This window comes from Hevea brasiliensis, chromosome 11 (genome assembly GCF_030052815.1).
Source record: "Hevea brasiliensis isolate MT/VB/25A 57/8 chromosome 11, ASM3005281v1, whole genome shotgun sequence".
NCBI lineage: Eukaryota > Viridiplantae > Streptophyta > Magnoliopsida > Malpighiales > Euphorbiaceae > Hevea > Hevea brasiliensis.
In genome coordinates this window covers 55815780-55838495 of record NC_079503.1, presented here as the reverse complement: position 1 = coordinate 55838495, position 22716 = coordinate 55815780, and the positions used below count along the sequence as shown (strand labels likewise).

At 31.8% G+C, this 22716-nt stretch overlaps 1 protein-coding gene across 3 annotated transcripts; it reads left to right on the top strand.

The window, feature by feature from the left end:
- Positions 1-1051: 1051 nt before the first annotated feature.
- Positions 1052-21695, top strand: LOC110673718 (polygalacturonase QRT3). 3 transcript variants are annotated; one of them, XM_058130059.1, is made up of 4 exons: positions 1052-1292; positions 1367-1594; positions 20497-20896; positions 21023-21695. In XM_058130059.1, the coding sequence occupies exons 1-4, from the start codon at positions 1116-1118 to the stop codon at positions 21550-21552; spliced, it is 1335 nt and encodes a 444-aa protein (XP_057986042.1). In that variant the 5' UTR covers positions 1052-1115; the 3' UTR covers positions 21553-21695. The 3 variants fall into 3 exon arrangements, with proteins under 3 accessions (XP_057986042.1, XP_057986041.1, XP_057986040.1); XM_058130058.1 differs by having other exon boundaries at positions 20981-21695; XM_058130057.1 differs by having other exon boundaries at positions 20497-21695.
- The last annotated feature ends 1021 nt before the right edge of the window (positions 21696-22716 follow it).

The following is a 22716-nucleotide window of genomic DNA, read 5'->3' as shown; positions in this document are numbered from 1 at the left end:
GAGAACTCTTCGGCTCAGCCTTAGGATTAAAAATAAATAAATAAATAAATAAAACTTTATACAAATTTTTTATTTTAATTAAAATTTATTATTTTAATAAAAATTTTTAATTTTATTAATTTAACCATAACTTTGACATTTTGTTTACATTTTAATATTAAATTATTTAATAATTGAAAAAACTTAAAATCATTAATATGACTTGTTGATTGGGATAAATAATTTATATTTTATTAATGAATTTTATATTTTTTATGAAAAATATTTTTACACTTAAAAATTTCAATTAAACTTAAATAAATTTTAATTTAAATAATATTAAAATTAATATTAATATAAAATTAAATTAACAAAATTTAAAATTATAAGTAGAATTATAATTTTTAAATGAAAACACAGATGGTTTAGTCATTTGCCCTTTCATTAATCCTTGTTTTGATGCGTTTAGAAGTATGTGGTCTCGATGAAAGATGAATAAATCTATAGACTTACACCCTATTTGGATGTGTGGAAAATAGGGAAAATAAAAAATAATTTAAGGAAAATAAGAAAAAATTTCGCTTATTTATAGAGGAAGTGAAAAATATACAAAAAAAAAATAAAAAACTAATTATTATTTTGCTCTTATTATTCTTTTAATTGTGTAAAAATTAGTTTTATGAGAAAATTAGAAAATTACTCATTCATTTAAGTTATTTTTAGAAATAAATAATATAAAATTATAAATTTATAATTTTTTTTATTTTCTTCTCTTTTTAAACTAAAAACATTATTTTTGTTATTTACTTTTTATATTTTTTTTCTTTTTTATTCTACATCATCTGAATAAGAGTAAAATAATAATAATAATTTTTTTTTTATTTCCCTCATCTATTTTTTTTCCTATCTTTAAAACATTTTCCAAGCAAATTGTTAGGGCCCAACCCAAGTAAAATGACAACACTTAAAAAAAAAACAAAAGCCCAAACAGCCTTTTTAGCTATGCAATTCAGCAAAACATTGGAATTGCCGCCTTGTCTTTTCAATTTTGTCCTTCTTTTGTCAACCCATGTTCCCCCCCTCTCTCTTTGCCTCGGTTTTGTGCTTGCTGCAAGCCATAGCGCAACACAGCAACCATGTTGAAGTTTGAAAAGAAAATGAAAACCCTTGTAGCGTTATGCACCATTTCATTGCTGTTGGTCCAAGAAGCAATTTGTTCTGCTATGAGGCAACAGATGCTAACACAATTTCAAGCAAAGCTTCAGGAAATGGCAGTCACCAAACCCCCCTTCCCATTTTCATCCCCGAAAAAGGTATACTTGTTTATATATTTATATTTCTTTACATAATGTTGATGCCTTGAATTAATATTTATGTGGATTTGAAGGATGGGAGAGTATTTTATCCAATTGGGTATGGAGCAGACCCAACAGGGGCTCAAGATAGCAGCGATGCTATATTGAAAGCTTTGGGTGATGCCTTGAAAGTGCAAAATGGGAGTGAATTGCTTCCTGGAATCAATGACTTGGGTGGAGTTGTCATAGATTTTCAAGGTGGAAACTATAAGATCAGCAAGCCGATCAGATTTCCCGCCGCTGCTGCTGGCAATCTTGTGGTTAGCGCTCTCGCTCTCACACTCTCTCTCTCTCTCTCTCTGTTTGTGTAATGTGTAGAAAATAACGCCTAGGGAGTAAATAACACCTAGCTAGTATCTGAATTTCATAAAATTTTATAAAATTTATTTTTAAATTTAAAATTTTAATATTTAATTTAAATAAAAATTTATTTAAAATTTTTAATAATTAATTTTATAAAATTTATTATAATTAAATTAAATTTATTAAAATTAATAAAATTTATAAATAAATTTTAAATTTAAAATTATATATATTTTAAATGATAAAATTATTTTTTTTATTATATATTATATTATTTTATTTTATTTATTTTAAATATAAAATTTATTTTATTTAAAATAAATTTTATATTAAATAAAATAAATTTTATATTTAATATAAAATATATTAAATAAAAGAATTTATTTATAAACAATAAATAAATAAAATTTATTTATAAATAAAATAAAATTTATCATAAAATTAAAAAAAAAAAAAGTCCTAATGATTAGTGCAGCTGGTGGAAAGTGGAATTGGAGTTTTCTGGCGTTACTTTTAAGGCAAAGTTCCACGTGGGCTTATGCTACAATAAAAGCATTTTTTCACTTTTTTTTAATATGTTTAGTATATAATTATAAATAATCATAAATAATTATATTTTAAAGGTTAACTTTATTTTTTTTTATTATAATAAAATATATTATTGAGATTTGAAAAATAATAGAGGGATTAAAGTACCAAATTAACCAACGATGAGGTCCGGAAGAATAAAATTATATATATAACTAAAAAATCTTAAAAAAAAAAAAGACGTGATCACTTTTATTTATTTATTTAATTTTTTGAAAGCACTTTTGATTTTTCTTGATAATACATAAATTATTAAGGAGCGGAGGCTGCTGTAGAGATTTGAATTTCTGACTTTTTACGTTATGACGCAGGTAATCGACTTATTCAACTATTAGTGTAATATCTGATTTTTGGCTTTTTTAAATAATCAGAGTTTTAAGCAATAGCCAAGTTTTTGATGTTGAATAGGTTAATGAACTGGTAAGCTCATTGGGTTAGTTTCAACCAATTTAATTGCGAAAAAAAAAAAACTGATAAATGTAATTAAAAGAATAAATTAATGTATTAATAGTTTCTATGGTAAAAAAAAGGTCTAATTATAAAAATAATTTAAACTTTTGCATGTGTTGGAGATATAATTCAAAATTTTTTTCTTAGCATTATATATATAGGTCAGATTTTTAAAATTTGTGAACATTTCATTTAAATTTTAAAGGAAAATAAGAATTTTTTTTTTACTAAATGATAAGACCTGCATGCCACATCACTTAGGTTAAAATACCATAGTTTTTCTTTTGTTGGTTAACGAAAGATAAAAATTGTAATTGCTTAGCTCGTTTGAATAAGGTAAGTTGACTAAAAAAATAGAACTTACTAAGAAATGCATAAAACTGTCTTATTTGATTTGCATTATCAAATCAACTTTTTGAAAAGTAGACTATTCTATTTCTCTTGTGCAAGAGAAGTAATTTGCCTATAAGGGACTTGGTAAGTTGCATTTCCCTAATTAAGTGTAATATGTTTTACTAATTTATCTTTTAATTTGTTACACTTTAAATTATATTATGGGTGTTGTTGTCTTTGTAACTTATGAGCAACTTTTACTTTTTTGAAAGTTAATTTGTATAATAAACACATTTATATCTTATTTAATAGTAAGTAAGTTTCCTGGAAGTGTACTTGACCAAAAATATGCTTCTTAGGAAGTATAGCATTTTGAACAAAATGAGACCTTGGGAGAAAACAACTTAGGTTAACTCTTCTTCTACCTTAGGAGAAAACAACTTAGGTTAACTCTTCTTCTTTTGATAAATAAGTGTGACAATGACCCAGCACTTTAAAACTTTGAGCTCAAGCTCAACTGGCTGGCAGTAGCAAATGCAATTGGTGCCTAGTAGCACTGGCATCACCGTCTTGGCCTTAATCACTTTCAAAATTTCTTGATATACCTTTTCTCCAAACTGCCCTCCACCAACTTCAAACTTCACACTTCATCCTCTACTTTAAGCTCTACTCCCCTACCACCACCACCACCTTCTTTTTTCTCAATGTGCCCTTCCTTCCAATGCTTGGATCATTCTTCTACCTTCATTATTCTTTTTAAATGTTCCAACAACCCCTCTATTCTTACCCCATACCATCTCATTCTAGAGCACGAAATGAACAAAAATTCATAGTCTTGTAAATTATGGAATGGTTGGGTTGGGAATTGAAGATTGAATTCCCAGTAGTGAAGCTAATAAGCCCTTTTGGGCTTAAGAAATGGATGTTGTTAGGTACTCTTTGATTTATTTTAGCCTTGAGAATTAGAATTTATTTGGATGTTGAATGTACTAGATGCTCTCAGGGGGTGAGGTTGCAAATGTACCTAGATAAAATGTGCAAGCTGCTAAAATCACCACAATCAATCCCCACTTTCTTCTCTCATTGGACCTAAAATTCTCTTACTCGTTGTCATTTACAAAATTCAAGTCTACTCCAAGTCTTCTACGCCAAGGATTCTCCCTTCTTTCCTTTGCTTGTATTGTTTGGTATTTTGGGCTTCCTAATTTTGCTCCTTAGGTTGATGTTTGTTCTTTATTTATGCCTTTTCAATAGATCTATTCTTTGTTCTCATGAAACAAAAGGTATGTTTGATTTCACTTTCTAATCTTTCTTTTTTGGTTTATGCATGGTTGTATTTCAAAACCCCTTTAAAACCAATAAAAAAAAGATTCCTTGGATATGCATAACTATCACATTATATTGTTTTTTAAGTGCTAATAAAGATTAAAAAAACTTAACAAATAAAGGCTTTATTATGTAGCTGAATGGTCATATAATTGTGTTCATTGAAGCAAGCATTTATAAACGAACAAAAATAACCAAAAAAAAGTATATAAAAAAAACTAAGTATGCTACACATTCAACAGTTATACCACCATAAAAAATAGCAACAACCTAAACGACTTTCCCAAAAGACTTGGTCAGCTATCTTGACTCAATAATCTTGTTTCTTAATTTTAGCATGTGTTTTTTTTTTCTTCATTTTTTACTTACTTGAGTGCAGCTTTGTTTCACGTGACATCTTCAAGAGGTGTTGTAGCCTTTAAGGCACAAACACTAGCACTCCTCTTTGACTCAATGGATGCAACTCTTAAATATGGCTATAAGCATGGCTTTGTTTATAAAATTATGACATTTTTTTTTATAAATATCAGGTTATATTTTATTGTTATTTAAATGGAGTATATTTTATTATCATTGTCATAAATGTTTATAGTTTGCTTCTCCTTTTCAAAAAAGCTTTTCCACCTCTTGTTTTTGATTCACTATAGCTTTCACTTCTCCATCTTGTTGTTGAGCCTTACATACCCTCTTCATGTGACCCATTTGAACACATTTGTTGCAATTAAAATTTACTATCCACCAACACTTGTACTATGGATGATTTGTTTGCCTATAGTGAGGACAAAGTAAATGATTTCCACCCTTGTTATATGAAATGTTTTTCTTCTTAGTAAGAGGCTTTGCTAGAAAGGCACTAAATAGTTATAAAGCCAAAGTTTGTAGCTAAGAGTGAAGAAAGGTAATTAAGAAAGCCACCCATAGGAATGCAATCAATGTGTCAAGACCCTATTTCTGGGTCGGATCAGCACTAGGACTTAAGTTGATATAAGACTCCCAAAGTATCAAACTCTACTCCTCGTAAGATGTAACAGGCTCCCATAGTACACCTAATGAATTACCGTATTTCGCCTACCGGTAACCCATTAAATATATTATAAGGGATTTTATGACAAATTTCGTTCTTTTTTAAATTGATGGGTAAAATTTTCTTTAGATATTAAAAACCTTTATTTAAAGTCCAAACATAAATTAAATTTTTAGATATTTAAAATTTTCGTAATTTTTACAAAAATTTTGGCAGAGTGCCTTCTGTATTTTAAGAAAACAGTTCTTCAAAACCTGAAAATAAAGACACTCCCAATATTTTTCTCAATCACAACTTCATTATTCAATCTTATTTTGCAAATCAACACAAGCAACTCAATACGCAGTTTAAATTAAATCAAGTATTGAAATATCTCATTAAGATAATAAAATGAATATTTACATTTATGGGAATATTAAAAATTTAGTAGTGCAAATTTTATAAATACATAAAATCTCAAGATAACCTTATAATAATTTGTATTTCATTACAATCCAAAAATATATTACAAAAGAGTTGGTATAACTGCTCAAAGTAAATTTCATATATATATAATTACAGAATTACATCAAAATCTAAAGTACAAGGGTATACCTATGATATACCCGAAGATAGTCTCACTATGCCTTTTAGTAATCTTGCTCAGCTGCTTTATATTTTCTTTCACCTGCGACAGCATACAAAGCTATCGCTGAGTGGTGAACTCAGTGGTGCACAAACTAATAATTTAAAACTTAATACAAGTTATGCTTGATAATTCATAACAAATAAAAATTTAAAATTTCTAAATTCTTCAAAATTCATAACATTCAGAAATCAATATTTTCATTCATGTAAATTATTCGTTTGAATAACATTTTGATCAAATAGTAACTGTTTATCTACATTTCTTTTAAATCCCGAAACAATAAAAAAATATTTTGAATCACTGACAAATTATTTATTTCAACCACAATTTATCAAACTATACATAATTTAAAGGGCGTTGCCAACAATTCACATAGTTGAACCCATGACCCAAAATTCAAATAGATGCCGTGTTGTACACCACGACATTTCACACTCTCCCAATAACTGAGGCTAAAAGGGAGAAACAAAGACTAGCTAGTATATATGAGTACTTATTCAAACTCTTCCCCAACTGGCAAGCCAGAGAGAAAGGAACTCGCCCTATCTAGTGGAGGAGATATCTCACTAGACAAGCTAATGAGAATTCACAACATGTTTTGCCATGTCAACTGTGGTTTCAAATCATATTCAAAACAATTTCTATTTACAAAGTGTTTACAAATCATTAACATATTTAATCATCATAAATTCATGCTCAAGATTAGCAACACATCAAACATAAAATTTACAATCCTCAAAGCAAGCAATAAATTCTTAAATGCATAAGAAAATTTACATTTAATTTATACAATTTCATTCAACAAATTAAAATCCTCAACACAACAGAATTATAAATCATAAAATAAACTTGTTTGAATCAATTTAGAAGTGAAAAGTAACAAAATAGTTAGTTGTGCACAAATCTTATACGAGTCGCCTCTGGGCCTTGACTCGATGTATCGGGTTCTTTCCCGGTATTCTTTTCTACTGAAACACGCAGTTTTACAGTGTTTCAGTATCACCATTTATCATAACTCTAAAAATAAATTCAAATTTACTTATACCTAGCTTTAATATGCTAAACTTGACGTTCTTTAAAATTTATATTTCGGGATTACTATTCATATAAATTTGTTGACTTTCTAATGCTTAATAGGTATGAAAATTCTAATTTCACCCACATACCATATTTTGGTTACCTAATTTGTTGGTTTTGGTTGTTTTCTCAAATTTTAAGTCTTTTAGGCAAAATTGTAAATTTTCAGTTTTGGTGTCCTATGTTGCACTGTTCTATTGGTCATGTTGCTGTTAGAATTTGGCTAAGTTTTCTTCATAGAAATTATTCCTTATTGTCTTAACTTTATTCTCCTTTTTGAATCACTCCAATTGGAGTTTTGTAGCTCAAGTTATAGCCATTTGAGTCATGGCTGCTGGATTGGACTTAATCCAGATTTCTGGGTACCAAATTGGTTCCGGTAGTTTTAGGTCACCAAATTTGGGTGGCCAAATGACTTGGTTAAGGGCATAATTTGGTTTGTGTTCTTCATGAAAGTCTTAGGTCTATATTTCAGCTGTCTACTGGTAAAATTTCAGGTCATTTAGACCTACCTAGCCCAAGTTATGGCCAAATGAAGAAATACTGTTCATTTGGTAATTTTTGCACAGGTCAGATTGTCTAATTCGGATTTGGTCAATTTTTTCACTAGGTTTTGATCACTTTTTTAGGCATGATTCCTAAATGAAAAATGTGTCATTTTGTGTCTAGTTTTATTCCCAATTGGCCTCACACCAATTGAGCTTGTAAATTTTCAGTTTTGATCCCTGAAAGGGACCTTAGTCCTACTGCCTACAGAATGACCATTTTCAATCTGAATTTAAACTCACTTCTAACACATCTCAATTGGTCACAAATAACTATTTTTCATATCAAACAAGGTCAAACACACCATTTGACCAATTCTCACATTTTTGCCTCCCAAACCCTAGGTGCTAAAAACCCTAACTTACATAATTCATTCAATTAATGAATTTAAAGTACATAATCAATATCTATGCACTTAATTCATCTCAAATAATCATTCAAAACCATCAAACTCATTTATTTCAAACCCTAATCCTAGCTGGCTGAAATTTCTATTTGGTCCCCCATAATAGTTTTCTTTTGAATTTAAGTTAAAATCTAAGTTAAATTAACTCAAAACATATATTTTAAATTAAAAATTTCAATTTAAATTCTTACCTCACTTGAGCTTTCCAATCTTCTTAATTCTTTAATTTTCTTCAAATTTTCTCTTTCAAATCTTTTTCTTGAAGCTTAATTTGAGGATTTCTACGAGTTTTCTAAGGGATTTATGTGGTAATTTAGGGTTACAAAAGCTCAAAGTGAGCTTTAATGGAGGGAAGGAAAAGGAAAAAAAAAAATGAGAGAGAAGAGAGTTCACGGCAAGAAGAAGAAGAAAGGGAAAAAATGAAATTTCTTTCAATTTTTGCTATTTTTATGTCGTTTAAAATTGCTTTTGATTTGGTCAATTTAGGTAAGAAAATTAAAATTAGTTTTGACATTATGATGATGTCATAAAAGTGATGTAATAAATCCCATTTTTATTCTTTTTCTTTTTCTTTAATTTTTTAATAGTTCTTTAATTTAATTCTTGATCCCGAAATTTTCTTTTCTTTAATTTTATTTGACATTTAGGTCAGGAGTTAGCTCTAGGGGTGAATTGACCAAATTGCCCCTCGCCGGTCTGATCCGGTTTGCAAGTTATTTGATATTTCTTCTGGATCCCTGACCTAATTATTTGACTTGCTTAATAATTTTTTTTTTTTTGTGATTTTCTCTTTTCCACTGTGTTCGCAATAGTCCTAAGGACCGCGGTGTCACATTTTCGGTTCGAAATTTGAGTTACGATTGACCTCGCAGTCATTTCTCGATAAGGTCATCCATCGCTGTGACTCTTGGCTCATTTAACCTTTTATGTTCTGTTTTTCTTATTTTTACTTTTCTATCTGGTAATCACTATTTATTTTCAATCAGGGCTTTTCTAGGTGTCTTAAATACAGTTCTAATCCTCTTAATTATCCGGACCGATACCGGTCACCGGAACAGTAACATATACCAGGCTATACAAATAGAGGTGTTATAATTCTCCCCCCTTTAAAATAATTTCGTCCTCGAAATTGTGTATCCTATCTATCCTCAAATAGTCATATGTGTTGTTTTCTTATGTTTTTCCCACATTTCTACGTAGCTTCATAATTGGAATAATGGTCCGTAGCACTTTAACCAACACTATTTACATATCGATTGCTTACCTCGTGTGCCAAGTTTCTTATGAGCTTCTGTCATAAGTTAGATTCAAATTCATTTCAATTTTAGAGATAAACAAATCTATGTGCAAGTGGATCCACTCTTTCTAGGACCTTGTATGATCCTATGGGTGAGAACTTAGTTTTACTCTTTTCTTACGAAATCTCTTGATCATTTGATGCAATCTTCTATTTAGTTTAGAATATTTTAGTCTTTTCTTGCTGTTGTTTTAGCAATTATTTTCTTTTGTAGTCTTTTTTTTTTAAATGACCTTGTTGGTTATATATGAACTGCTTATCTCTTTCTTGACTATAGGTTCATAACCATTATCTTACCATCTCCATTTATGACCAAGGCCTATGTGCCATTTTGCACTATCTTGTTTACTTTTATTTAACTTATTTCCTTCTTGATAAAATAGTCCGTGATATCGTTACGCGTCTTAAGCAGGTTGTTTGCCCTGGTGGCAATTCCTCATCTAGTGTTTTTCTCATTTCTTACTGTTCTATTTGTTTTTTTTTTTTCACAGCTTAACTTTAATTCTTTTTCTTTAATTTTTCAATAATTCTTTAATTTAATTCTTAGTCCCGAAATTTTTTTTCTCTAATTTTATTTGACAGTTAGGTCAGGAGTTAGCTAGGGGTGAATTGACCAAATTGCCCATCGCAAGTCTGATCCGGTTTGCAAGTTATTTGATATTTCTTTCGAATCCTTGACCTAATTATTTGACCTGCTTAACAATTCTTTTTTGTGATTTTCTCTTTTTCACTGTGTTCGCAATAGTCTTAAGGACCACGGGGTCATATTTTCCGATTCGAAATTTGAGTTACGATTAACCTCGCAGTCATTTCCCGAGAAGGTCATCTATCGCTGTGACTCTCTGCTCATTTAACCTTTTATGTTCTGTTTTTCTTATTTTTAATTTTCTATCACTATTTATTTTCAATCAGGGCTTTTCTAGGTGTCTTAAATACAGTTCTAATCCTCTTAATTGTCCATACCGATACCGGTCACTGGAACAGTAACATACATTAGGCTATGCAAATAGGGGTGTTGCACAAAGCTCATTACAAGTCTAAACAGCCTACAACCTAATAATAAAACCAAAAAAAAAAAAAAAGAAGGCCCAAAATCAATAAAACAAGTGGATAGAATTTGGGCATAAAAATGGACAATCCAATGACGAAGAAAACTCATCTGACCTGTAATATAACAAAATGTACAATTTGGGGACTCAACTAACTCTCACAACCACAATTATATCCAATATCACAATGGGGAACTCAGCTCCCCCTAAGTCCAACATTCCATATACATAATAAGTTTAACAAGTTTTACATCATAAGAGAAACTAATATAGTCACTGCGGAGTTTTAAATATAACAAAAATAAATACAGTTAATACATCAATAGTTTAAGTTTCTTTGCAAGAAAGAAAGTAGGTTAACTTCAAATAATATCCGCCGATCACCTGGAAAAAATAATTGAATAAGGATGAGTGTTCGACTCAGAGAGCTAGAAATTGATTATAATTATAATTATAATTTCTATAGCTATCTAAAATTAATGCAATCCTAAATATGAAATGCACATCGAGCACTTATATCAAGCAAATCACCCAATTCTCGCACAAGAAGATAATTTGAATTTACGCACACACACTCAGAATAGCATTTCATATATACTATGGGAGTTGATCTCCTATTCAACTCTCTTATTCCAAGACTTGCCATTGAGCTCAAATCAAGTCGGACTTTTACTTAAATCTATATGTGGGGGTTAATGAGATCTACTCAAAATCGTGCCTCACCCCGACTTTCCATAACCATAAGAATCGGATTCCAGAGATACTAGTCCAAGCTGTGATTACTCGTCCAATCTGTCACGACCCAACGTATGGGCCAGACCGGCACTAGGACCTGGGCCAGCCTAAAGCCCCCGAGGCCCGTAGTAAGCCTAACTATTCCTCAATCCAACTCTAAGGCCCATTTTTGCTCAATTTTAAGAATTCAACCGGACAGAGTCCGGCCATAAAATGGACCTTTCAACGGGGAGTTTTTGACTCACCCGACCTATAAACACAATATATAATCAATTGGGAAGCTTAGCTCACCCTCCACATACTCAAATGTCATAAAAATAAATGGGAGCTCAGCTCCCTCATCCAGTCCATCAATCATGCATATAATAATAAGTTTATAGGTCCAACATGATAATTATATTACAAACTCAAATCAAATAAATATTTCTAACACATGCGAAAATTCTAGGAGTTAATAAAATTACACAAACATTAATAAACAACTTGCGAAGGAGAAAAGCAGGTTAACCACAATAAAAATCCTCCTGTAGCCTGAAAAATAATGAACAGGAGTGAGCTTTCGACTCAGAGAGTAAAATATCAATTTTAACCATAATCTCTATAACTATCTAAAGCTAATGCATCCTGTAGAGTGAAATGCAACATTGGCAATATTTTCACATCATAACAGCAAAAAGGTAATTTGGAGCACTCACACACTCAGTAATGTCAAATCATAAATATATGGGAGCTGATCCCCTATACAGCTCTCTTTAATCCAACCTGTGCCAGCGAAGAACTTAAGCCTGACTTTCGCTTAATAAACCAAATCGGGGTCCCAGCGAAGAACTCAAGCCATGTCTAACCCGAAAGACCGAGTCCCAGCGAAGATCTCAAGCCGTGTCTACCCGTCGTGTCCATAGCCAACACTATACCACACGCACGCCAACGCACGTACACTGTTCCAAATTACCACAACAATATCAATGACACTTTAACAGTTGTGAATGCAACATAAAACGTGCCTAGAGTTTAAGTACTTAGATATTTACATATAAATGATGCATGGGCATGCTTGAACATATAATAATATCGAAATTACAATTAAAAATTAATATTTTACTCACAGACTTGACATCAGTCACTGTGGCAGCTGGGCGGAGGAAGAAAGCTGTCCCGGCTCACCTGACAATTTTATTACTATCATTTAATAGATTTGACTCAATACAAAAAGAAAAAGATTAAAGACGTCCTAAGTCGTGCCGAAAATCCGGCAAAGTCTCCCCTATACCTAGAACCTACCCAACCTGAAAAAGGGCTCAAAATGCACTTCTATATTCACAAATCATACACTCACAACTCAATCATATTCCACAGTCCCTCCTGGGCTCATCAAAACAGTCATCAATCACAATATGTAAATTTGCAGTTTAGTCCTTATAATTGATCCTTTTTGCAAAAACTACCTAAATAAGCTCTAAAAATTCTAAAACTTTGCCCCGCGGTCCTTAACAATATTACTAAGCTAATGCAAAAAGAATCATAATTTTATGAGCTATCACGAATATTTTATGGATTTTTAATCCCATTCAAGCACTAGAAAATTATGAAAAAGTAAGGTTCGGGTTTACCTATGCCGATTCCGACTCCGGAAACGCGCTCGGAACGTCTGACAACGGTGGGGTAGCCAAAATCTTGATCCAATTCTAAGACTTTTTCGATAATCGGTCTGTCTGGCCGGAAATTCACAGACCCAGACAACTGTCGAATTTTCGCGAATTGAAGGTATCTACATGAAGCCCACAACACGGGGGTTAGTATAAAATTTTTACGGAATTTTCTAAGCTCATTTAATGCTCGAAAAAATACTGCGAAGTTTCATGGAATCCACCGAAAAATGGTGTCGAAAAATTTTGAAATTTATATTGTCGCGAAGGTCTCGACGAGTGGAGCGCTCTGGTACTCTCAGTTTTCTAGTGGGATTTACGGTTTTCGAGAAATCTAGCCCGAAAGTCAAAATGGGCTAACTACCCGGACAAAAATTGGACAAACTGCTCAATGGATTTTGGTGTTCTTAGTGTCTATGGAAAGCTCTCGAGGTGTAGATGTTGTTTGACATGAGACCTGGCCCAATCGGTGCCCAGATCGGTCGGATTTTGGCCGAAAAGCCGAAACGGCGTGCTCGCGTCTGGTGGTCATTGCGCGCATTTTTCGACTGCCTGGAGCGTCGGTCGGCCGTGGGGAGGTGGTGGGGTGGTGTGTCGGCGAGGTGGGTTGGCTGGGGAGGCGGCGGCGCGGCCTGGGGGTGAGGGAGGAGAGAGAAAATGGGAAGGGAAGGAGGGGAGGTCGGGCGCGCGAGGGAGAAGAAGGAAGAAAAATAAAATGGCCAGTCTGATTTGACCGGTTCGATCCAATCCGATTCGATTCGACCGGTTCGATAAATGGATACAAAATTTTGAATTTTTACTCTGCCTTGGGACAAAAAACGAGGCCCAAAAATTCGAAAAAAATTTTAGAAAACTCAGAAAAATTTGTAGACTCCAAATATATTTTTAGTTTTGCCACGTGCTCTTTAAATTAATTTTTAAAATCATCAAAGTTTTATATTTTCAGGAAATCAAACCCGATTTCGAAAATATGAAAAATTTCAAATAATTTCTTAAAATTTAAATAAAATTAAAATATTAATATTACTCACAAAATAATAAATTTAAAAATTTGAGGTGTTACACAATCTATATCCATCATGTACCATATATATATAAATAACACATTGCTACAAATTATTCTCTAGGCAGCAATCATAGACAATTGACAATAATTAAATGTGCAATAATAAGAATATTTTTAATTTATTTTAACTAACTATATGCATTAATAAATATTTATAAAAATGCATGAGCATGCCCAGAATATTAATAAAATTGAAATTACCAAAAAAAAAAAAATCAATCTCTAAGTAATCAACTTGACTATAGCTGGTTGGACTAGAAGCAAAATGATTGGTCAACACTGATCACCTATACAGATATAATAATATCTATCAATTGGCTGACAAAAAATAATAAATTTTAAACTAAAGAAGTTAAAAAAAAAAAATAATCCTAGGTTTTTGCCCAGATTTTGATGGTCTGTACTATAATTGGACCTAATCATCTGCAATTAAACTTAACAAACAACATCAACAACAACCCAAATTGGCCTCAGGCTCACAACAAACTCACAATGCCCATCCAAGGCCTACATGAAATTTAATCTCAATCTAAATCTCCAATATCTAGATCAGGTCCTTAACTCTTCTATTGTCTAATTAAAACTACAATATCAAAAGCTCCTCCTAAAATTTCATGATATAATAATAATCAGGTTCATCTATAAAACTTCAATTCCATATTAAATTTTTAATGAAAATTCAATAGCATTCCCTTTTTAAATCGAACTAAACTCCTCGTTGCAAAACTCAAATCTACAATTCAACAATTTTATCAACTTACTCAAGTTTGCAACTTATGCCTTCATACAAATATTAATTCCAATATTTCATACTCAAATCTCAATTAAAATATTTTATATTATGTCCATATATATCACCACAATTCCAAATAAAACACATTTATTTCTTGAAAATAATCCACAATAACTTAAAAATTCACGGAATGCCATATCTTATCTCAAAATAAATTTAATTCCATCAAAATAATTTGTTTAACTTAACCCAATCTTTAATATCTAATTTAGCACTTTGTATATTAATATATATATATATATATATATATATATATATATATATATATATATATATATATTTATTTATTTATTCCAACTATCAAATAAATTCTAAATTTTAACTATATGTTCAAGACATTCAAATATAACATCAATAAAAAATTTGACATCAAATTACCTGTACATCATGAGATATCAAATTTTCTACTCAACCTTTCAACTTCTGAATTTTTCAGAAATAATTATTACTCAGATAATTCATACATAATAATTTATATCTCATAAATCATAGGTCAAAAATTTAAATTCTAAATTTTTCAAAAATTATTTATCTCTTCTTTCTTTCTTTCCTTTTTTTCCCCTTCACTTTTTCTCGATCCTTTTACATTTTTTTTATTATTATAATCTGCTGGAGAGTCACATTGTAATACCCCAAAATTTTAAATTTTATTATTTTATGAGCATTTTTGGTATTTTAATTTTATTTAAATTTTAGGAATTTTTTTGAGATTTTTCGAATTTTAAAAATCGGGTTCGATTTTCCGAAAATATAAACTTTGATGATTTTTAAAAATTAATTTAAAGACCACGTGTCAAAACTAAAAATATATTTGGAGTCTGAATTTTTCTGAGTTTTCTAGAATTTTTTCAGAATTTTTGGACCTCGTTTTCGGTCCCGAGGCAGAGTAAAAATTAAAAATTTTGTATCCTGAATCAAACCGGCCGAATCGGACCGGCCTTTTCTTTTTCTTCTTCCCTTCCCCTCGCGCGTCCGACCTCCTCCCCTTCTCTCTCTCTTTTCTCTCTCCTCCCTCATCCCCTTGCCGCGCCGCCACCTCCCCTGCCTTTCCACCTCGCCGGCGCGCCGCCTCAGCCGTCCCCCACGGCCGGCCGCCTCCTGGAATGCCGAAAAATAGCTCCAGAAGCGACGCGTAGCGCGCGCGCGACCATTCACCTTCCCGGCCAAAATTCGGCCGATCCGGCCACCAATTGCACCTGGTCTTGTGTCTAAAATCATCTACTCGTCGAGAGCTTTCCATAGACACCAAGAACACCGAAATCCATTGAGCGGTTTGTCCAATTTTTGTCCGAGAAGTTTTAGCCCATTTTAACTTTTGGGCTAGATTTCTCACAAACCGTGAATCCCACGAGAAAACCGAGAGTACCAGAGTGCACCACCCGTCGAGAGCTTCGCGGCGACATAAATTTCAAATTTTTCCGACACCGTTTTTCGGTGGGTGCCACGGAACTTCACAGTGTTTTTCCGAGCATTAAATGAGCTTAGAAAATTCCGTAAAAATTTTATACTAACCCCCGTGTTATGGGCTTCGTGTAGGTATCCTTAATTTGCTGAAATTCGACAGTTGTTCGGGTCTGTGAATTTCCGGCCAAACATACCCGCTACCGGAAAAGTCTCCGAATCGGACCGAGGTTTTGGCTACCCCCCCATTGTCAGATGTCCCGAGCACGTTCCCGAAGTCGGAATCGGCAAAGACAAACCCGAACCTTGCTTTTTCGTAATTTTCTAGTGCTTAAATAGGATTAAAAATTCATAAAATATTCGTGGTAGCTCAGAAAATTATGATTCTTTTTGCAATAGTCTAGTAATATTACTAAGGACCGCTGAGCAAAGTTTTAGAATTTTTAGAGCTTATTTGTGCAGTTTTGGCAAAAATGATCAATTATAAGGACTAAATAGAAATTTTACATACTGTGATGAATGATTGATTTGATGAGCTCAGGAGGGGCTGTGTGATGTGATTGAGTTGTGGATATATAGATTGTGAATATAGAAGTGCGTTTTGAGCTCTTTTGCAGGTTGGGTAGGTCCTAGGTATAGGGGAGACTCTGCCGGATTTTCGGCACGACTTAGGACGTATTTGGTCTTTTCTTGATTGTATTGAGTCATTTGTATTAAATAATTGTAATGTAATTGTCAGGTGAGCCGGGACAGCCTTCTTCCTCCGCCCAGCCGTCACAGTGATCGTTGTCAAGTCTGTGAGTAAAATATTAATTTTAATTGTAATTTCGATATTATTATATGTTCAAGCATGCCCATGCATCACTTATATGCATATATCTATGTAGGTAAACTTTAGGCACGATTTATGTTGCATTCATAACTGTAAAAGTGCCATGTATGTTGTTGTGGTAATTTGGAGCAGTGTGCGTGCGTTGGCGTGTGTGTGATGTGGTGTGGACTATGGATAGGACGGGTAGACACGGCTTGAGATCTTCGCTGGGACCCGGTCCTTCGGGGTAGACACGGCTTGAGTTCTTCGCTGGGACCCCGATTTGGTTATTAAGTGGAAGTCCAAGCTGAGTTCTTCGTTGGCAGAGTTGGAATTAAGAGAGCTGTATAGGGGATCGGCTCCCATATATATATGATTGATATTGCTGGGTGTGTGAGTGCTCCAAATTACCTTTTTGATGTTATGATGTGAAATTATTGATGATGTTGCATTTCACTCTACAGGGTGCATTAGTTTCAGATAGTTATAGAGATTATGGTTAAAATTGATATTTTACTCTCTGAGTCGAACGCTCACTCCTGTTCAATATTTTTCCAGGCCACAGGAAGATATTTTTGAGGTTAACCTGCTTTCTCCCTCGCAGGTTATTTATTCATGCTTGTGTAATTCTATAAATTTCTAGAATTTTCGCATGTGTTAGAAATGTTTATTTGATATGGGTCTGTAAACTAAATTATTATTTTGGACCTGTAAACTTAATATTCTATGCATGTTTAATGGATTAGATGAGGGAGCTGAGCTCCCATTTATTTTTATGCTGATGAGTATGTGAAAGGTGAGCTGAGCTCCCCAATTGAGTATTGATTGTGTTTACAGGTCGGGTGAGTCAAAAACTCCCCGTTGAAAGGTCCATTTTATGGCCGGATTCTGTCCGGTTGATTTCTTGAAATTGGGCCCAAATGAGCCTTAGAGTTGGGTTAATGAATAGTTAGGCTTACTACGGGCCTCGGGGGCTTTAGGCTGGCCCAGGTCCTAGTGCCGGTCCGGCCCATAGGTTGGGTCGTGACACACATGGGCTAGATAAGCGACCAGCTGTCATTATTGTGGTCCATCAACTCTTTTAAAGTTTATTCCCACCCAAAACATATAATCTTCACTTTTATCTCCAAATTTAAATTTATTTTTTTCTCTCTCAAACTTTATAATTTATATTTTATTCTAATAACAATCAAATTTAATATTTTTTTCAAAAATTGAGGTGTTACACAATGGGCGGTGAAAGCATTGGAGACCAAAGGGGGATATGGGTGAAAGCAATAGAAAGGGGAGGGAGACAATGAAAGGATGAGATAGATAGTATGAAGAGAAGTAGGAGTGAGCATTATTCGGTTCAAACAGAATAAACCGAAATGAATCGCCTTAATTTGTTAATTTAGCTCGATTTTTAAAATAATTTGATTCGGTTCGATTCGGTTTTATATTATAAAAATTTCAGTTATTTCAGTTTAATTCGATTTTGAAGAGAAAAAAATAGTTAAACCGAACTGAACTGACAGTTTTATTGATTTTTAAATTGATTTATTTTTATGAGGAATTTATGAAATATATGTAATTTTATATATATATAATTGTTTAATTTCATTGATTAATAGTTATTAGGTTAAAATCAAGGTTAAAATTAGATCAAATAATTTAAAAATCAAGTCTAAATTAAATAATCAATTAAAAATCAAAACTGATCGATTTGAACCAAATTCAATCGAAATAAAACAGTTCAGTTTGATTTGATTTTTTATTTATTTTGATTTGGTTTAATTCAGTTCAGTTTAATTCGAACCGAATACTCAAGAAAAGTGGAGATCAAGGATTAAGGGAAGACGAATAATTTTTCATTAATCATGGTTAGAATTTTTTTTTTTAATTTAAGTGATTTGGTACTTGGATTCTACTAATTTATAATAAAATAATTCGATTGGCATATCACGTCAGCTAAGGCACAATATCCTTCAAAATATGACTAATTTTTTTCCTGACATATTGTGCTAAAAAAAAAAAAAAAGAAAGAAAAGAAGAAGAAGAAAACCAAAACACCAATATTGTCAGAATTGGATTAGACCTGTCATTTAATCTGTTTAACTAGAAACTAGACCAGTTATCAATCTGATTCAAACAAAACTCTTGCTCGACATTTACTTAAAAAAAATGAAGTTTTATCCATTTCATGAATTTGTGACTTAATAATCAATAATGTCAATAATTTATTTTGTCAGTATTAACTTGAATTGTTAAATTATTTTCGATTTTGTAATTTTTTGTATAGTAAAGAAGTATATAAAATTTTTTCTATTTACTTTTTTTTTATAAATTTTAATATATCAAATTTAGTTTTAATGATATAAATAAATTTGTTATTATGAAAATTTTATTCTAAGTATTTCTTTTATTATAAAATATTATTGTTCAAAATTTAAATATTTTAAATAAAATTTGAAAAAATATTATATATTAAAATTTAAATATTAATAAAGAAAGTATTAAACTATTAATTAAAATAATACAACATTATTTATTTTGAAAGAGATTGTAATTTTGTAATATATAATTAATATTTATTTAATAATATATAGATTGAAACTCTGGTTATAGCCTAGTTGAATATTAAACTTTTAATCTTCTGTCCTCATCGATGAAATAACCGGCCGAGGCTGAAAAAATTTCAAAATACACAAAATATAAATTATTTCTATAATTAAATAAAAAAACTACTGTATGTACCGCCTTTCTGTTGTACCAAAAATTAAAAACTAAAAAAGACCCTAATGAATTGATCGTTGATCTTCCTTTTTACTTTTTTCTTGTTTTTTTTAAAGAAATTTTATTTTTTATTTAAATAATTCAATTATTAGCTAATCCAGTAAGGTTTTCAAAACTACTTGAAAAACACACTTTATGCACACATCAGCAGATTTTATTTTGCAACAACAATATTCTAAAATTACAAAGGGAGTATTAGAGAAGTAGAACATACTAGACTATATAAAATCCGTGATGAGAGTATTAGAGAAAAGGTAAGAGTTATGTTAATTGATGATAAGTTGAGAGAAGGGAGATTGAGGTGGTTTGGTCATATGAAGCGTAGACATACAAAGGCTCCAGTTAGACAAGTAGAAGTAGAGCACATTAGGTTAGAGGATAGAAAGAAAAGTAAGGGTAAACCTAAACTGACTTGGATGAGAGTAGTATAACTTGACTTAGAATCCGTGATGAGAGTATTAGAGAAAAGGTAAGAGTTATGTTAATTGATGATAAGTTGAGAGAAGGGAGATTGAGGTGGTTTGGTCATATGAAGCGTAGACATACAAAGGCTCCAGTTAGACAAGTAGAAGTAGAGCACATTAGGTTAGAGGATAGAAAGAAAAGTAAGGGTAAACCTAAACTGACTTGGATGAGAGTAGTATAACTTGACTTAGAAGCATTATACATTTCCGAGAACTTAACCCAAAATCGTTTAGAGTGGAGAAAGAGAATCTATATGGCCGACCCTAAATTTTTGGGATAAAGATTTAGTTGAGTTGAGTACAAAGCGAATCGAACTTGAATTAATAATGGACAACTATGTGATCAAATTATGACTTGAACTTCTATGAGTAGTCATTTGAAGCCTCAATAATTGCTTGCACAAACGTGTTCATATGCTGAATACATCAATGGTTTGTGGGCAGATGAAAGGAGGGACTCTACGAGCATCAAATACATTTCCCGGCAACCGGCACATTATTGAATTATGGTCACCAAATTCTGAGCTAATTAAGGAAATAGATTCCTACAATTTTAATCATCTCATCAACATCAATCAACAAGACAATGTTGGCATCTACTATGAAGACATTACTTTCCGAGACATCCTCTTTGACTCGAGTTTTCGGGGAGGAGGAATCCTCATTATCGATTCAACTCGAATCCGGATAGATAATTGCTTCTTTCTCCACTTCACAACACAAGGAATTCTAGTTGAGAGAGGCCATGAGACATTCATATCAAGCAGCTTTCTAGGACAACATTCCACGGTTGGCAAAGATAAAGGCGAAAAAGATTACTCAGGAACTGCTATTGATATTGCAGGTAATGATAATTCAATCAACAATATTGTAATTTTCTCAGCAGCCATTGGAATTTTATTGAGGGGTCAGGCTAATTTGGTCACAGGAGTACATTGTTATAACAAGGCAACGTCTTTTGGTGGTGTAGGAATTCTAGTGAAAATTGGTGCATCATTGACTAGATTAGACAATTGCTACATGGATTTCACAGCTATAGTTATAGAGGATCCATCTCAAGTTCATGTTACTAATGGATTATTTTTTGGAGACGCCAATGTAGTGTTGAAATCCATCAAGGGCCAAATTTCTGGGATAAATATTGTGAATAACATGTTTAATGGAGATCCTAGATTTATGAATCCAGTGGTGAAATTAGATGGGGATTTTACTAGCATTGATCAAGTTGTGATCAATAAGAACAATGTTCAGGGCATGAGCATGAAATCAACCGAAGGGAAGTTAATGGTGACCGGAAATGGAACGAAATGGGTGGCTGATTTTTCGTTGGTGTTGGTATTTCCCAACCGGATTAGACATTTTCAGTACTCATTTTATGTACTGGATGTGCCCGCTGCTGGACTTGTGACGCACGCAGTGACCAATGTATCTAATAATTTAGTAGTTGTGGAAAGCAACACTGCTGTTAATGGGATTGTCTCTGTAGCTGTTGATCAGTAGAATCCTACTGGAGAAGAATAAAATCTAATTCATCCTTTAACCTATAATTATTGATTTCATTTTAGATTATGTTTGATAAAACGTGATCAAATTATAAATGTAATTCTAGTTATATTAAACGAGTTATTTCATTATTTTTTTTTTATATATATATACTTATCAACAAACCTATTCTTAATCATCTTTATTTTTGTGCAGGCGTTTTTAATCAACTTTACTTTCGTACACTTAAAACTTAAAGGATATTAATTTAGTGCATTCAAAATATAATTTAAAAGTGATTTTTTTTTTCGGTTTCATGCACTTAAGACTTGAAAGATATTGATTTAGTGCATTCAAAATATAATTTAAAAGTGATTTTTTTTTTTGGGTCTAGACCACTTGATGTCCGGCTCACTGGCCGATTAATGCTGATCGGGTTAGTCCAGAGGCCCATTATGAGGGTGACCCTCTCAACCCAGTTTGCTCCATCCACAACATTAGGATTCGAACCCTTGGCGTTGCTTAAGGGACCTAACACCTTATTCTGTTAGACCAACTTGTTATTATAATTTAAAAGTGGTTTTTAATATAATTGAATCCTAATTGATAATAAAAGGGAGCTTTTATTCTTATCCTAAGGCTTTATCTTTTTGGATTCATGTGAAATAAATCATTTATAAGAAAAAAAAATTTAAAAGATTTCTGATATAATTATATATAGATTCTATTTCTTTTAAAATAAAAAATTTTATAAATTAAAAAAATTAAAATTTTTATTTCAAACATGAAAAATTAATAAAAAAAATAATTAAATTAAATTTTAATAAAATTTTACATTTCGAATAAAGGATTGAGTAATATTATTATATAACAATTTCTGCATATAAAAGCGTGTATAATAAGATTTATTTCATTGTTTATTTTTATTACCACCACCTCTCTCAGATAATTATTAGGCTAGCGTAAGGCAGACTTATTTACAAGTTTAGCTCGACGCAAGGCCGCCGAGAGTTTCATTTGAGAGTCTAATAATCCTTAGCACTTGTGTATTTGAGGTGGACACCTCAGTTTTAGTTTGACGTGAAAATAATTTTTATATGTTAAACAATATTTTTGTTTAAGAATACATATAATTATATATTTAATAATTTAATATTAAAATATATTATTTTTAATTTTAAA